Genomic DNA, 15,249 nt, shown 5'->3' on the forward strand with positions numbered 1-15,249 from the left:
ATATAATAAATTAATCCAAAAAATTGCAAGGGTAAAATGTTAAACCTTTTTTTGAAAACTGCATGGGATTTTTGTGTATGTTTATCAGGTCATATTTCATTTTTCTATCTATAAGTATTAATGGTCATAGATATGTTTAAAATGTGTAAGCTGAATCCTGATTTTAAAACATAATTTGCCCCATTAAAAGAATAAAGAATTGCATTTTCTTCCCCGAAATCATGCAGCCCTAGTGTAGCATCCAAACCAGGACTAAGTTAAGACTACCAAGGATCTCATGTGGCTGTACTCTGCTCACACTGGCTGACTGCTCCAGGCTTGATTTGCATGGCAGCACAAATTAAGTTGATCTGTCTATGTCTACCATCTCACTGCTCCATTTGTTTGCTCAAAGTCCCATTAGAAACCTGAACTAACAAGAACTAAACCAGATCTAAACCAAGACAGGACTAAACCAGGCCTAATTTGTTTGGTAGCACAAGTCAAGTCGATACCATGTTACTGCTCCACTTAAATTCCCATTAAAACAAAACTGAAGAGGACTGTGACAGGGCTAAACCACATTTTAACCAGATCTAAACCAGGACTTAACTAGGTCTGACTGCTCCAGGCTTGATTCGCTTTGTAGCACAAATGAAGCTGATCTGTCCATATCTAACAAATAACTGCTCCATTGCGTTTGCTCAAAGTCACATTAGAAACCTGAACATACAAGGACTAAACCAGGTCTACACTAGGAAAGGACTAAACCAGGTCTAAAACAGGACTAAACAAGGCCTAATTGCAAAGCAGGACAAGGGAGCAGGAGTAAATCAGGTTTTAACAAGGTCTGACTGTTCCAGGTCTGATTTGTTTGGTAGCACAAGTGAAGTTGATACCATCTCATACACTAAATTGTCTTTGCATAAACCGCACTAAACCAGGTCTAAACCAGATCTAAACAACAAATCAGACTGCTCCAGGCCTGGTTTGCTTGGTTGCACTAGTGAAGTTAATATACTGTATTGTACTGTTGTTTTATTTGATTTATTTTTTTAATACGTGCATAGTAAAGAGTATAACTTTCAGGTTAAAGTATCAACTAACCCTTATGTCAAACCTGTTCCCCCCATTTTTTTTAAAACATAAAAAACAGAACTAGCACATTTTTAAAAGTTTGCAGTGGTCCAAAGAGATTCCTCACTAATCTTACACAATCCAAGCATATTAATTATTCACCATGATGAGTTTATAAGCACATTTTACCGTCAGTGCTCCATTGTGTTTGTTTAAAGTCTCATTCAGAACAGAACTCACAAAGACCAAACCAGGTCTACCCCAGAACTAAACCAGATCGTAAAAACTCCTCCAGACTTGATTTGCTGGGCATCACAAATTGTCCATGTGTGCCAGCTGATCGCTCCATTGTGTTTGCTTTAAGTCCCATCTATCAGGAGTGCGATTGTGCTGACTCGGGACTATATCCGGACCAGAGGGGGACTATTGTCAGCTCACATACAAATTGAGCTACTTACTGAGGATTGGGCCTGTCCAATCAGAGCAATGACAGAGGAGAGCACGGTGCCCCCCGAAGGACATGAATATTTACTGACGCACTAAGAAGAGTAATGATAGATAAGATCCACAAGGTATCGAATAAATCATTTTGAAATGTTTATCTCTGGATTGAATATTTACTTATGTTTTTACTTTTTGAATGTGAATAAGACCAGTTGATGTTTTTTGGTTTTTTTTGTTTTTTTTAGGAAGAAAAAAAAAGCCAAAATAATTATTTAATTAATATTTCAGGCAGAATTTCAAAAGATATACGGTAATAGGAGGGCCATGTCAGGTCCAAGGACACAACTACTTTATATTGCTTACTGAAGACTGAACTAGAAACCCTCCAGTTGGTGGGAAATCATTTAACCCACTTTGCCATTGTGCAATTTTAGGTAATGTAAATATAACATGAACAGTATTTTGTATTTGTATGTAACCCCATAAGTTTTTAGATCTTTCTACCATGTTATAATGTTGTTCCCTCATCAAAAGCCTGAAGAGGTTTAGGTGTCATCCATGCATATTTGAGTATTTTTCCTGTTCGAACCTTCCTTATGGTTAGCTGTAAGATTGTATCAAATGCTCAGCTCACAAGCCTACATCATCCAAGCTCCCACATGACTATTTTCCATAAGTTTATAATAGCAACTGGACAAACCTGATGCAATGTGCAGTAGTATCATTAGCGCTGATTGTGTTGTGATATCGCTCTGAAGGGGGAGTAACTTAAGTCAGGGATTAAAGGGAGGGGACCCTCAGACTGTCAAAAACGAAAGAGATCTTATGTTAATGCAATGTTTTCAGCAAATACAGTATTTTCAAAGCAATAAACGGTAACATGGTGCTCTAAATATGTTGTGTTAGCAGTTAATACCCCATAGAAGTAAAATATCCCCTCTTTCATCTTTCATCTCCATCAGAGAGTTCACCCTTCATCGTGATTGGTTAAACCTGCCTGATTTTGAGCTACTTAGCACAAAATCATTATCTAGAAATGTCATATAGCAATTCTATTAATTTCATTTTCTTGTCCACAGCCATTAGTTACAGTGAATAGTTTATTAGACTCAAATTTTGAATCTGCTTCCTTTTGTCTCTGCAGTGAAAATCCACTTAAAGCCTTATAATTCTAAGAAGGCCGATCATTACGCCGCTTGGGACACATAAACAAGCTCTAATGTAAAAGAGATGATAGGAGAGGCTACGCTAACCCCCCCATTAGCCATATCAATACTATAATTGCAAAGGAGGAAGAAGTTTGGGAAAGAAAATGGCCTCGAGATCAAAAACTCCAAACTGAAAAGCATTTAAACAGCACTGCTAGCATCCCACCATTAGTGCGCAGCGTTTAGGTGGCAAAACAAATGAGCATCTCCACTTTTGGCACATGCTATAATAGGTGCCGTTTTAGTGAGTTTTCCAGAGCTCGTGTGTCCCAGGGGGGCTTCCGTAGTGAGACGTTAAGTGTTTGTTTACAGTGGCGGGTGCAGATGACAGGGCTCGGGTCTAATGGGCGTCAGGCAGATGGGGCAGTTGAGATGGGAGCGGTTGTGACTGGAACGGTTGTGACAGCGGTGGTCTCTGGGGTGGTCCGAGAAAACTGGACCTGTGTCTAATGCGAGAATCCTGATCCAAACTTCTACTGGTACAGTTATTACTACTATTATAACTTCTACAACAACAACAATAACTACAACAACAACTACACGTACTACACCTACTACACCTACTACTACTACTACTACTACTACTACTACTACTACTACTACTACTACTACTACTACTACTACTACTACTACTACTACTACTACTACTACTACTACTACTACTACTACAAGGCAAGGTAAGGTAAGGTACACTTTACTGTCCTGTAGGGAAATTTATTCTCTGCATTTGACTCAGCATTTTACTCCTACAATTATTACAACTACTACTACAAAAACAACTGCTACTACGATTACTACAATGACAACAACTACAAAAACTAGAACTACCACAATTACTACTACTATTACTACCATTACTAGTACAACCACTACAACTGTTATGATTATACTAGGGCTCCAGACTGTGACCAAATGCTCACATTTTGCCCCTTTTTTGACTTATTTTTTCAAGCACTTGCACATTTGCAGCTAGATTTTAAAAAATATTTATGTGAGGTGTGTCAAATTTACAGAAGTTAAATCATTTTTCTCAGTCAGAACTGCTTATTATTTGCATTAAATATACTCATCTGAACAGTAAGACGCGTAGCACCCATGTGCACTGCTCTTTCTGTAGCTGAGCGGAGGCTGAGCTCAGGCTGGGTCTTTGTGACCACAGCAGTGGTCAGTGCCGAGTGTGACCTGTGGACATCTCTAGTATCTGTCCAAGGCTTCTCTGAGGCTTAAATTCAACCACTTTTTTGTTCTAATAAAGAGGCACACACACAACTTCGCTTCGCTCGCTTCCTTCGTGACTTTTAATCTGAAGTTCTTTCAGTGTGCTCAAACAGTAGCTAAACAAACAAGCAGAGTGAACTTTGTGAACTCACTCTACACTATGTCCTCTGTGTATTAAGATGATCCTCATATGAAAGAAGAGTAGAGAATACACAATTACTCAGACTATATATAAGTGAAACCACATATGAATAATGGGAGGGAGCATTGAGAGAAATTTGGACAGTTCTTTTTTTAAGTCTATTGTAAACTTACATTCACTCAATATGTGATTTATTTTCAAGCTTCTTGCTTCCAGCTTATAAAGAAATTTGTCTGCATTAAACACCTATTAGCTGGTTACATTACAATTAAACATTAAAATAAAGCCTTTATAGATACTCAAGCGCTTTATCCATTAAACACAAGTCTTAGAGCAGACTAGTATTTTATTTTAGTTATTTTAGCCACACAAATTCTCATTGTTTTTTTTTTTTTACACCAAACACCATTTTATCATTCTCAATGCTGGGAAACACCTGTTGATGTTTATATGTAATAGAGCAACTGTCCCAGGGGGGCTTCCATAGTGAGACGTTAAGTGTTTGTTTACAGCGGTGAGGGCAGATGACAGGGCTCAGGTCTAATGGGCGTCAGGCAGATGGGGGCGGTTGTTGATGGGAGCGGTTGTCACAGCGGTGGTTTCTGTGGTGGTCTGAGAAAACTGGACCTGTGTCTAATGTGTGAATCCCGGCCAAAACTACTACAGCTACAACTATAACTACTTCAGCTACCACTATTACTACCATTAGTATAGCAACAACTACTACTACTAATACTACTACTACTGCTACTACTACTATTGTTACTGCTATTACTATACTGATATACTACTACTACAACTACTACAGTAACTCTTATTTCTACTAATACTACTAGAAAACTACTATTATTACTGCTATTACTGCAGCTACTACTACAACTACTACTACGTATTACTGCTACTACTAGTACAGTCATTCAAATAAGTGAATAAATCTTGCACCTTTGCTGAAACGCAAAACGCTTTGCCCATTAAATCCACATAATAGCATTCATTCATGTCTTGGATAGAGAGCTGCTTCTGCACATCCCCGGAGGCACAACCACACTGCTGTCATTCCTTACCCACAAACTCAAACAAATTATTTTAGCCACACAAATGTTCCTCATTTTCAGATCCAAATGGAAAACTTTGAATCAACACTGGGAAACATCTATAGTTGTTAATAAATAATAGAACAACTTGCATGAAAAATGTCCTATTCATTGTGATAAGCAACATTTTGAGGACTTTTATCCATTCATAAGATGTTGTTTGATGTTGAGTTTGTACCCATTTCTTTCCATGTATTTGAGCAAAATTTGTCTTGTCCCAGCACAGTTATAATGTATAAGCAACTCTTGAGGCATCTAATTATAAAACCTTTGTTTTGTTTTTGTCTTTTATTTGAGAATTGGGTAGTGTTCGGTTAGTGAACTAGTTGTTGTTCGCATTACTGTTCTGGCCTCTTAGAGTTGAGATAATTGCGTATATAGTAATCGCGGTGAATAATTAGGGTGCTTGGAATGCATATGGCAACTATCCTAATTTCTATTTCTATCTTTCTGGACCAATGGATATCCATATTGCTGTAATTCATTAGGGAGCTCAAATCTGAATATCTTGGTAACGTAAACAAATGTCAAACCACACACCGTACAATTGAAATCAGAAGTTTACATACACTATATAAAAAGACACATGCTTTTTTTCTCAGTGTCTGACATGAAATCAGACTAAACCTTTCCTGTTTTAGGTCAATTAGAAATACCAAAATTGTTTCTATTTGCTAAATGCCAGAATAATGAGAGAAGGATTTTTTTGGGACAATTTTTCATTACTTTCTTGAAAGTCAGAAGTTTACATACATTTCATTAGTATTTGGGACCATTGCTTTTAAACTGTATGACTTGGGTCAAATGTTTTAGATGTCTTTCTACAAGCTTCTCACAACCGTTGGCAGGAATTTTGGCCCATTCCTCCTGACAGAACTGATGTAACTGAGCCAAGTTTGTAGGCCTCGTTGCTCGCACATGCCTCTTCAGGTCTGCTCATACATTTTCAATAGGATTGAGATCAGGGCTTTGTGACGGCCACTCCAAAACATTGACTTTGTTATTCTTAAGTCACTTTGTAACCAGTTTCGCAGTATGCTTCAGGTCCATTTGGAAAACCCATTTGCGCCTAAGCTTTAACTTTCTGGCTGATGTCTTGAGATGTTGCTTCAGTATTTCCACATAATGTTCTTTCCTCATGATGCCGTCTATTTTGTGAAGTGCAACAGTCCATCCTGCAGCAAAACAACCCCACAACATGATGCTGTTATACCTGTATTTTACAGTTGGGATGGTGTTCTCAGAGTTGAAAGCTTCTGCCTTTTTCCTCCAAATGTAACAATGATCATTATGGCCAAACAGTTAAATTTTAATTTAGTCAGACCAAAGGGAAAATGAAGCTGTCTGTGTCAAATGTGTGCATTTGCAAACTGTAATCTGTCTTTTGTTCTTTTGGAGTAATGGCTTCTTCCTGCAGCGTGGCCTTTCAGCCCATGTCGATACAGTCCTCGTTTCACTGTGGATAATGACACACTCTTACAGCTTCAGCAGCATCTTCACAAGGTCTCTTGCTTTTGTTCTTAGGTTGATGTGCACATTTCGGACCAAAGCACTTTCATCTCTGGGACACAGAACCCTTCTCCTTCCTGAGCGGTGTGATGGCTGGACATTCTCATGGAGTTTATATGTTGCGAATAAATGTTTAAACAGATGAACGTGGCACCTTCAGGCGTCTGGAGATTTCACCCAAGGATGAACCAGACTTGTGCAAGTCCACAATTCTCTTCCTGATATCTTGGCTGATTTCTTCCTGCAAAGTAATCTTAATGCATGTGAACCTCTGACTTCGAAGAAATTACCGTAATGAAAAATTGTCTTCAAACATCCTTCTCTCATTATTCTGGCATTTAGCAAATACAAATAATTTTGGAAATCCTAATTGACCAAAAACAGGAAAGTTTAGTTGATTTCATGTCAGACAGTGAGAAAAAGCATATTTGTCTTTTTATATAGTGCATGTAAACTCCTGGTTTCAACTGTATATATAAATGGACATAGTGAACCCGCCAGCCGCCCAGTTCCAAATAGGAAGGGCACACTTCTGGCTCCATCAACTCTTGCTCTAATTCACTTAACATCGGAAAAGTGTCATCCCTCTCTCTGTTACTGCTGCAGTGAGTCTTGTTATTTTGGTTGAGGTCGCTCCTGCTAGCATTAGGTTTGATTGACAGCATTGCTAAGTGCCCACTCCCTGCTAAACAAGTGGTGCGGGCAGGAAGGGGCATTACTTTCAACCCTTCTTGCCCCAGACTGGGTCTTTGGTTGCTATGACACTCACTGTCGGAATTCCTAATATGGAACTTGGCACCAAATTCATCCCTATAACCGCTAGCCTCGATGAGCTTCATTTGACTGGGGCCAAACGCTGCGGGTTACTTCACATTCACAAAACAAGTACAAAAACAAGTACAACTATTACAATTACTACTAGTACTACTAAAACTACCATTACTACGACAACCAAAACAAGTACTACAACAAAAATGACTACAAGACTATAACTACTATCACTACTGTTACTGTTAATACCACTACAACCACTACAACTACTACAACAACACCTACTACGACGACTGCCACAACTACTATAATTAATATGGGTGGATTCGAGTAGTACTATTAAATCCAAATTGCATTCATCCTGGGGCAGAGTGACAGTGCTGTCATTCTCTGCCAACAACCTCTAGTTGATTGTTTCAGTTACACTACAACTGCCACTACTATTACTGCTACTACTACTACAACAACACTAATTACTAACCATGTATTACTAGCTGATCGTTAGGCACTTTTTCAGTTCAACAGCACTCATAATTCAGTGGCATAGATACAGTGGGCTTATGAGGGAACTAGAAGGAGGTTGGAACTCCTCCGTGGGGGTAAACAAACCGTTCATTGTAATGAGGAAGAGCTGCTCTATTTCCCTCTGATCAACAGCTGTATGAGCAAACGTGGACTTTAGGAGTGATTTTGTGCCAAATACTGACACTAAGACATGGAAAAGAATAAATTAATCCAGCAGCAAGTTTGTATAAATATTCAAGAATGCTAACGGGAGCTGCTCGCTACACGCTACCATGACGCTAGTGCTGCCTGCTGCATTTTAATATCAACACAACTAGACTGATAATCTGTTTCATTTTCTGGGGTAATGCTTTGTCAGTGTCTGTTATGGCTCAGCTGTGTATCGACTTTGGTTAGCTGTGTTTAGGACTACGCATCAGGTTTGTCAAGTTGCTGTGTACAGTTTTGTGTCATGCTTTTGTATATTTATGGAGAATTGTCTTATGGGAGCGTGGATGACGTAAGTTTGTAGGTGGAGCATTGCACAGGGTCTGGGACAGATCGCTGAAATACTGAAACATGCATGGATGACATCTAAAACCTCTTCAGACATGTTTTTGATTAGGGAACAACATGATAGAAAGCTGAAAATGTATCTTTAAATGCATCTCCATGGAGACAAGATGGTGATGCCACTAGGTAAAGTTACAGGTCAGATCTATAAAAGCAACCCCACTCGCAGAAAGAATTTATGTTTTTAAATGTATTTTCACATGTAACGGAATTGTAGTTTAATGCCATACTGAGGTACATTCTCGGCAACTTATTAACGTATCCACAAAGCCAACAATGTGGTGGAAAGTTACATAGCGCACTTTTAAAATGTTCCATTGCAATGTAATGTCAAACTTGCTCCATCTATTCAGGGTAAACAAACTTTAAGAATTATTAATGTTACAAAATGATCAACTTTTCTATACTATTGGTCAGCAGATTCCTTATATTCCTGCCCCTATATCTGTATTGATGTGAGTTTAGCCCAGTGCTAGCTAACTCACAGTCAGCTTAGCAGGAGATGGCAACAAAACCAATTATCTCCTCTATGTTTTGGCAGCTCCTCAGCAGTGCAGCGTTTTCACCACTCACTTGTCCCCAGGGGGCCACCATAGTAGGCTCTTGTTTGCTTTAGTCCCAGGCACACACATATTAGCGTCACTGAGATGGGCTGCAATGAGGTATTAATATAACCTAGAGACATTGTGGGTGCTGTTGCTGTGGTAAATGAGGTGGACATCTTGTGAGTTGAGGAAGAGCATAATTGTAATATTCCTAATTCTTTAAAGGGCTTGATGTGTTCCCACGTATTTGAGCAAAATGTGTCTCGCCCAAGCACAGTATTAGTTTGCATGAGTAGAATTTTACACTCACAACATGGCTACTGGAACTGCTGTTGGTTACTGTAGGTTACCATAATGACGATCTTGTGCTAGTTTCTGCTCTGTGCTATAATGTTTCTTCATCAAAAACATACCCAGAGTTTTGTTTCATTCACACGTTTCAATCACACATCATATTTAGAAAACACTCTGCTCCACCTTGTGATGCCATATGGTTCACTAGAATATTTGGATAATTGCAGCCCTGGAATTACCAATCTGTTAATTTAAAAACTACCACTACGTGACATCACAAGGTGGACAGAGTATTTTGAGCTTTGAAGATGCAGACAGACTAATAATACAGGGTTTCTCAAACATGTGTGAATGAAACAAAACATTATAACATGGTTTAAAGCTCACAAGAATGCATTTGTGTGCCATAGAACCTTTAATAATACCTCAGTGTATGATTGTTTTTACTCACTTGGTCTTGAGCTGCACCAGCGCATCTTGCACCCCCTTCTGATGGTACTTGGTCATGTACTGGTGCATGTCGGGATAGTTCTTGCGAATGTTGCGTTCCGTGCTGCCGTTGGGGACCGTGCCGAAGCGGAACGGAGGAGAGTAGGAGTACGGGGACTGGAACTGTTGAGAAAGAGAGACAGGAAGTAACAAAAAATAAAAAGCAGTGGAGGAGTTCAGATTACATACATTATACAAATATTCATTAAGACATTGTGTGGGGACCTCCGATGGATAGCTGCATTTTTTATTCATTTGTACCAAAATGACTATGTGACGCTGCAGAATCCTACGTGTATCACTGATTAAGAAAATAAAATTGGAGAATATAGTTAGTATAGACAGAGCAGTGGGTATATTGGTTCAGGTTGATCTGCAGTACGGCATCTTGAAAATAAGAGATTAAAGATTCAAACATGCACGAATCACTTCAAATACAACTTGAGAGGGGAAACGAGAAGGGGAAACAATTACAACAAGATTAAAAAAAAACTCTGAAAAGTCCATTTTGAATAATATAATCTGTTCCGTCCAAATCAACTTTTTGGCTACTAAACTCTTGTGTTTCAATAACATCATGTACTGTTCCTAGTCCTTTTTTTTTTTTTAGCAATATTAGTGCAAAAAAGGTACATTTCCATTGTTTTCTGGTCTGCCTTCAGTGACCAGTGCAATTTCAAGTACAGCCAAGTGTTTCTGATTACGAACACCTGCGTTTCCCTATTCAAATAGATTTAATGCCACACTATGGAACATTTCAACAAAAGAATAATATCTCAGTAGAAACACCAACCCTTCACTAGAATCATTGCATTGTGCACCTTTTCTACCATCCGTAAGGTTTTTTAAGTAAGATTGCAAGGTATTTTTAAGCATTAATAAACCTATATTGTAAGTTGTAGTGTGCCTTTGAGTAAAACTATTTAATAAAAAAAGTAAATAATCTGCCCAGTTACTATGCAGGTGCAAACTGACAGGACAGGTTTGGAGAGCAGAGACCAGAGCCACTAATGTTATGTGTGTGTAAAGAGGTTTCAGTGGAGAGAGGAGGGACTCATCAGTCATCATCAGTCTATGTCCGCTCTACCGTAGCACCGCTGGCTGCGCTTCTGCTGACACCACCAACCCCGCCGCCAATCCCACCGCCTACCCCGACGCCTACCCTCATCCCCTCTCCCGCCGTTCCCCCAATACGATACGTCACGGGCAAACTCTTCATCAAAGATCCGGGGGAGGGTAGATGGGGAGAGTGGGGGCGTTTCAGGCCTGCGGGACCCCTGTCTGGCCTCGGGGCTAGTATTTATTACAATGGTGCCAGTATGGTACCCGCAGAACTGAGTGTGAGTGGGGAGAGCCAGTGCACAGATTACAAGGTGACCATCATTAGCTCAATTCCACCCAAAAACTGGACAACTGTCTCATCTGAATTTAATAAGAGAAGAGAATAGGAGAAAGAAATGGCATCAGGATTGTGCCATTTGTGACTTTTCAGAGAAGGCTTGGATTTGGGGTCTTTGACTGATAATTTAGGGAATGAAGAATGTTGAAATGTTCGAATAGCACCATGGTTATTGGCTGAACTGCCCTAAGGTGTCATCTGATTCTTATTTTGCATGATCGTACATGACCCTAAGAGTAATCTAGCTCCTATTAGCAAACTGTGACTATCCCTATTGTTTTCTTTGTTTTTATATTAGTCTGAGTGAAAGGTTGTACTTTAGACCCCAATTTCTCTTCAGATAGATTGTCTCTTCTTATAAATAACGCGTCTTTGACCCCTCTCTCAAATCACCTCTCCTCCGTTGCCTGGATCTGTACTTTTTGATCTTCAAAGTCAATACCTCAAAAGTCAATTTAACATAACATTAGATATGGAACACAACAACTGCGGCTTCACTCAGACTGCACTCAGAGCAACTGCAGCGTTGGAGCAGTTTTGTTGCAGTGTGACGTGTCCAAGTGATAGCTAACCTTTTTAGAGGAAAAAGTGAAGTGCGGTGGCCTCTGGTGAACATAGACGTCCTATGGAATGAATGTGGAGCACCTCTGCAGCCTCTCTGCAGTGCTCTGAGGAAGCTCTGAGCTCCTCTCATTACTTTGAATGAGTCGAAATTATTCACCTTAGTTGCACCGCATGCTATCTAAGCCCTATAGCTTGCACTTTATACTGTAACGAGCATTATTTAGTGAACTTACCTTCTTATCGGACAGGCCAGTCACCTGGTCCACAAACTCCTCCTGGATCATGAAGGCAGCCAGGTTGGCAGTGTAGGAGGCCAGGAAGATGACAGCAAAGAAGGCCCACACAGAGACGATGAACTTACTAGTGGTGCCTTTTGGGTTCTGCACGGGGACAGAGTTATTGAAGACCAGGCCCCAGAGCAGCCACACTGCCTTCCCGATGGTGAAGGAGGGGCCATGAGGGTCTGAGGAACAAGACACAAAAGTTGTATGTTACATGGAGGTTATAGTGCATATAATAGGCTTTTCAAATTATGACTTGGTTTGGTGGAATATTATCTGTAGGAAATATTTATGCACTCTTCTCTTGTGATTATTTATGTTTTGATTAGTTGTATTGTGGTTTTAATGTCTTTCTTATTTTGTAAAGCACTTTGAATTTCTGTATGAATTGTACCATACGAATAAATTTGCCTTGCCCATTTATCATGGTGGTAAAAATACAGGAAGTAGTGGTGACTTCTGAAACAGAATACCATCAGCACTGATAATTCCATCAAAAAATGTACACAAAGAAGGCATTTTTCTGACGGTTAACAAAACTGTATATTGTTCGTTATTTTTTATGAATCTAATCATAACTGTTGTGTAAGTTAACATTATGGTTCCTAGGTGACGGTTATGTAATTACATCTAAATTTGTCTGCTGCCGGTGACACCTCTTTTAGGCACTATCACATAAAGTAATAACAACAGTGAAGACATTGAGGTGGGGTTCTGGTGAGCATGCAGGCGGAAGAGTTTTGGACCAGCTGTAGTTTATGGAGGGTTTTATGAGGTAGACCAAACTGGAGAGAGTTACAGTAATCTAAGCGAGAAGTGACTTGAGCATGGATAAGTAAAGCTGTGCTGTGGGGGGTGAGTGAGTGTCGAAGATGGTGAATGTTATAAAGATGAAAATAAGCAGATCTGGTGATATCAGAGATGAGAGCAAAAAAGGAGACTGTGCTGTCAAGGATGACACCAGACTCTTAACCTGAGGGGAAGGAAAGATGGAGCAGCCATCAATGAGATTTGATTTTAGAGAGTGTGGTTTTGGTACCAATGAGGATAATGTCTGTTTTATTACCATTTAATTTGAGGAAGTTATGGGATAACCATGTTTTGATGTTCAGGAGGCAATCAGTCATTCAGGTAGGGATGAGGCAATCATTGAGGTAGAGATAAAAAAGATTTATCCAAGAGGGACTAAACAGATAATGAAGAGGAAGGGACTGAGGACAGAGCCCTGGGGGACACCAGTAGAAGCAGAGGTGGAGTGAGTTTTTTTTTTTTTTATTTGAACAAACTGAGTATGGTCAGAGATGGAGTACTGAAACTAAGAGAAAGCAGTGTTAATGATACCAATGGAAGCCAGACAGTGAAGAAGAATAGAATGTGAAATGGTGTCAAATGCAGATGTAAGGTCAAGAGGAATGAGGATAGTCATGAGTCCAGAGTCTGCAGCTAAGATGAAGTCACTGACAGTTTTTAGGGCTGTTTCTGTGCTGTGTAGAGGACCAGATTGAAATTGTTCACAGATTATTGTTAGAGTAACATCTAGAGTAATATCTTCATGGAGACAAGCAGTTAGAACCATAGACAAATAATTAGTAGTCGCTGCATTTGAAGATAATGTTATTGTTCACTTAGCAACTCAGAGTCTACCACTGGAGCCAGCCCCCTGTATTTTTTTTTTTTTTTTCTATAACCATCAGCATTAGTCACAAATTATGACATATAAGGGTTTCAGCTGTTTTAAGCCATTGTTGAGTGTGTAAACCTTTGGTGTTTTATTTTAGATCATAATTAGCATTAGCAATTTGAAATTTCTGAGATTGTGTGCGTTAGGTAAACATCTAGTGACCATTAAACCTCCTCTTTCACATGTTACTGGATAAATGACATAAATATCTTGAAATAAACATTTTATGTTCTATAATATGAGGATTGGCATAACCATTCATTTGTATGTGAAGGAGCGTTCGATTTGACGTAACTCCTAGCCAAGAGATCGAGTTGTAGCAACACGCACAGATAGAGAATTTCACATCTATAAATGTAGAACCGCCCCCACCAGAGAAAGTTACATTGTGTATTTAAGGACATTCAAATTGACATTATCAACTTTATCTAAAAAACTGAAATTAATTTTTGTCAACAGAATTAACTAACAACATGCTAATTTGCAGTACAAACACGATAATTAGTGCATACATCCATGTTTACATAATTTTTATGTCAATTTAGTGTTCTACAGGGATGATCTGCTCTTTGGAGCCAAGAAAAAATATGGCTGGAGACCTGGGTTACACATCCTATTACTGCTTCTACTCCTGTCAATTTAAAATGACATCTGAGCCAACCCATAACACCCCTGACAAAATAATAACCACGGCTAGATTTAGATGCTTTCAAGTAACTCCAAGTTTCCAAAGTACTGCAGGGCCAAAGCTTAACTTATTTACATATTCGCTATTATGTGACAAGTAAAAAACAGACAACTTCTTCATTTTGTTACAGATTAATATTTATTATTATTATTATTATTATTATTATTATTATTATTATTATTATTATTATTTTGCATTTATTTATGTTTTTTTTAAGGTATTTGGTATTAAACTATGACATTATATCTGCCACTAGTAAAGAAAAAAATAATAATAATAAACTTTTTGTAGCTTTAAAGCAATTTGACTGGAATTATATGTCTCCCTCTATGTGTCATTAATATGTTTTAGAATTTTGTACCACTTCCTGTAATTTTCAACTTTTTCTTTCAACCGTCTTCACAACACAGATACTATCCCAACAAACAAACCAATCACTACAAAAACATTTCACCTTTTACTTCCAGTTAACACTTCTGCCCCATAAGCAAACCGATATGCTAATCTTTCCCCACTTTGTATATAACTATTTCAGGATTTCACCTCTGCAAAGTTTTACCATTTAAAACCCCAATTACGCCTCCAAAACTGCCCTGTCCACTGTCCACTCGGGGACCACACTTCTCTTAATGCACAAACTCGGGGACAGATTAAACTTTTGTGCTCAAAGTGCTGACGTGCATATCCGGGGCCGAGTGCCTTTTTTGGAGGAGCAAGCTGCAAATATCAGCATGTAGGGGAAGCAATAAGGGACAAATTAAGTTATACCGCTCATGAGGACAACAAAGG

General features: G+C 39.0%; 1 protein-coding gene across 1 annotated transcript in view; it reads right to left on the reverse strand.

Moving 5' to 3' along the window:
* grin2ab (glutamate receptor, ionotropic, N-methyl D-aspartate 2A, b) overlaps positions 1–15,249 on the reverse strand; it is a 252,602-nt gene that overhangs the window by 29,924 nt on the left and 207,429 nt on the right. The window contains exons 13-14 of the mRNA XM_055221615.1: positions 12,044–12,273; positions 9,810–9,970 (exon numbers count right to left, since the gene is read on the reverse strand). Of these exons, the coding sequence (XP_055077590.1) occupies positions 9,810–9,970; positions 12,044–12,273 (391 nt within the window). The remainder of the gene's footprint in view (positions 1–9,809; positions 9,971–12,043; positions 12,274–15,249) is intronic.

This window comes from Periophthalmus magnuspinnatus, chromosome 1 (assembly GCF_009829125.3).
Source record: "Periophthalmus magnuspinnatus isolate fPerMag1 chromosome 1, fPerMag1.2.pri, whole genome shotgun sequence".
NCBI lineage: Eukaryota > Metazoa > Chordata > Actinopteri > Gobiiformes > Gobiidae > Periophthalmus > Periophthalmus magnuspinnatus.